We start from the raw sequence: 2,262 nt of genomic DNA on the forward strand, positions 1-2,262 counted from the left end.
AACTAGAAAACTTTCAACATGCAATTTTCGCTTTGGTTTTATCGGAGCTTAGCCAATTTTTGCCGAAAAATAAAGTTACCAATACTAATTGGCCCCATTAAAAAGATATTGATTTGGCTGATCCTCGCTTCTCTGAGCCAACACGAGTAGATTGCATATTGGGGGCTGATGTGTATCCTTTGATCGTACTCAGTGGATTAATTAATGATCCATCCAGCACTCCGTTAGCACAACACTCAGTTTTTGGTTGGTTGTTGATGGGCCTTATTGCAGTTACTCAATGTTCCAATAGTAATTTTATTTAAACTTTCCATACTGATACTAAACATTCAGTCGAGGATCCTTTATTGAAATTTTAAGAAGTTGAGGGAGTGCTCCGCAAGTCTCTTTTTAATCAGGATGAGCAATTTTTCGAGGATCACTTCCGTCAAACACACTTTCGAAATTAAGATGGCAGATTCGTTGTTCGTTTACCTATGAAAGATAACGCAAATTTTAGAAACACTTGTGAAATATCTGCTGCTTTTTTACTGCGCTCTGAGAGAAGGCTAAAACGCAACTCGGACCTTGCAGCAGCTCATGATAATTTTATGCGAGAATATGTTGATTTAGGTCATATGCAACTTGTACCTCCTGATCAGCTACATCGATTTGCATATTCTATGCCGCATCATGCTATCACGAAACCCGATAATCCTAGAAAGGTGCGCGTAGTCTTTAATGCATCGCAAAGGGACTCTTATGATATTTCTTTGAATGATTCGCTGTTGCCAGGACCCAAACTGCATTCTGATATTCTGATGGTCTTGACTAGGGAGCGATTTAATAAATATGTATTTACCACAGATATAAAAAATATTTTTAGACAGATACTTGTATGCCTTGAAGACTGTGACAGGCAGAGGATCTTATGGCGCTACAGTGACGATCAACCAATTCTGGATGACAGGTGCCTTACCGTAACCTACGGTACAACAGCTGCTCCTTTCCTGGCGTCTCGTGTTATGCAACAGCTGGCAACAGACGGCTCGGCCTCATATCCACTCGCTGCAGAGATAGAAAATAGTCAGCTTTATGTTAATGATTTTTTCTATGGAGGAGATACCATCGAGCTTGCCTTGGAACGCCGAAATCAGCTGATCGGCCTGCTAGCTACAGCTGGAATGTCACTGGGAAAGTTAGCAGCTAACGTCACCGAGCTATTAGAAGGTGTAGGGCTGTCGGGCTCTGACGAGTTTGAATTAAGATTAAACGAGGTAGTATCAACTCTAGGCATCAAGCGGCTCCCTGCTGATGATATATTTATTTTTAAGTTTTTAAATAAAGAGTCAGAAATTGACTATACGAAAAGATCAGTCCTTTCAGAAATTGCTCGGTTGTTTGACCCACTCGGCTAGATTGTCCCTGTCATTATTACTGCAAAAATTATATTCCAGGACATCTGGCTTCTTGACTTGGGTTGGGACTCAACGTTACCAACTGAGCTGTCACAACGCTGGTTGCAGTTTCGACATGATATAAATGATATCTCGATACTTTAAATTCCAAGGTGGATTGGCTTCAAAGACCATAATGATTGGTACTTGCACGGTTTTTCTGACGTTTCCAAAAGGGCATACGCTGTGGCTGTCTACATGGTAAAACCAGGTACCTCAGTGTCTCTTATATTGTCCAAATCGAAACTCTCTCCGACAAAAGTGCAAACGCTACCCAGGCTGGAGCTTTGTGGCGCAACCTTATTATTTAGATTAATTAAACACGTCGTCAAGAGCATAGGCCACCAACCTACCACGATCAACTGCTGGACTGACTCCAACGTGGTGCTTGAATTGCTGGAAAGTCATCTATCGTGATGGCAAACTTTCATCGCCAATCGGACTAGTGAGATCATGTCTACAGTTCCTACGGTAAAGTGGCGGCATGTTCAATCCGCTGATAATTCAGCCGACTGCACTACGAGGGGATTGTCACCGTTGGAGCTGTTGAAACATGACCTGTGGTGGCATGGACCTCCCTGGTTCATGTTAGAAGAGCACAATTGGCCTTTAAATTCTTTGCTCAAATCCACTGAGGAGCAACAAGTACAAGCCTTTGGATTGGTTGTAGACTCGAGTACTCATACCTGTCATATAACAAGCGTCATCCATTAATCCTCCCCGGTCGCTGCATATTTGTAAAACGTTAAGTGAAAGAAACGCACAAGCTTACGATGCACGGGCAAGTGCAGCTCATGCTTTTGCACCTACGTCGATATGCTTGGAT

General features: G+C 42.4%; 1 protein-coding gene across 1 annotated transcript; it reads left to right on the top strand.

The window, feature by feature from the left end:
• Positions 1 to 617: 617 nt before the first annotated feature.
• On the top strand, positions 618 to 1,853 carry LOC106637674 (uncharacterized). Its single transcript, XM_089594961.1, has 3 exons — positions 618 to 803; positions 870 to 1,279; positions 1,550 to 1,853. The coding sequence occupies exons 1-3, from the start codon at positions 618 to 620 to the stop codon at positions 1,851 to 1,853; spliced, it is 900 nt and encodes a 299-aa protein (XP_089451087.1).
• Positions 1,854 to 2,262: the final 409 nt, after the last annotated feature.

This window comes from Copidosoma floridanum, unplaced genomic scaffold, assembly GCF_036245765.1.
Source record: "Copidosoma floridanum isolate Cflo_tuat_1 unplaced genomic scaffold, Cflo_Japanese_pri ptg000022l, whole genome shotgun sequence".
NCBI lineage: Eukaryota > Metazoa > Arthropoda > Insecta > Hymenoptera > Encyrtidae > Copidosoma > Copidosoma floridanum.

What these genes read in the sequence shown, in the direction of transcription:
- LOC106637674 (XM_089594961.1), top strand. Translation starts at nt 618, where the DNA reads ATGCAACTTGTACCTCCTGATCAGCTACATCGATTTGCATATTCTATG. An exon ending in TGCATTCTGATATTCTGATG is followed by an intron (nt 804 to 869) that starts GTCTTGACTAGG and finishes ATTTTTAGACAG; the next exon opens with ATACTTGTATGCCTTGAAGA. An exon ending in GTATCAACTCTAGGCATCAA is followed by an intron (nt 1,280 to 1,549) that starts GCGGCTCCCTGC and finishes TTAAATTCCAAG; the next exon opens with GTGGATTGGCTTCAAAGACC.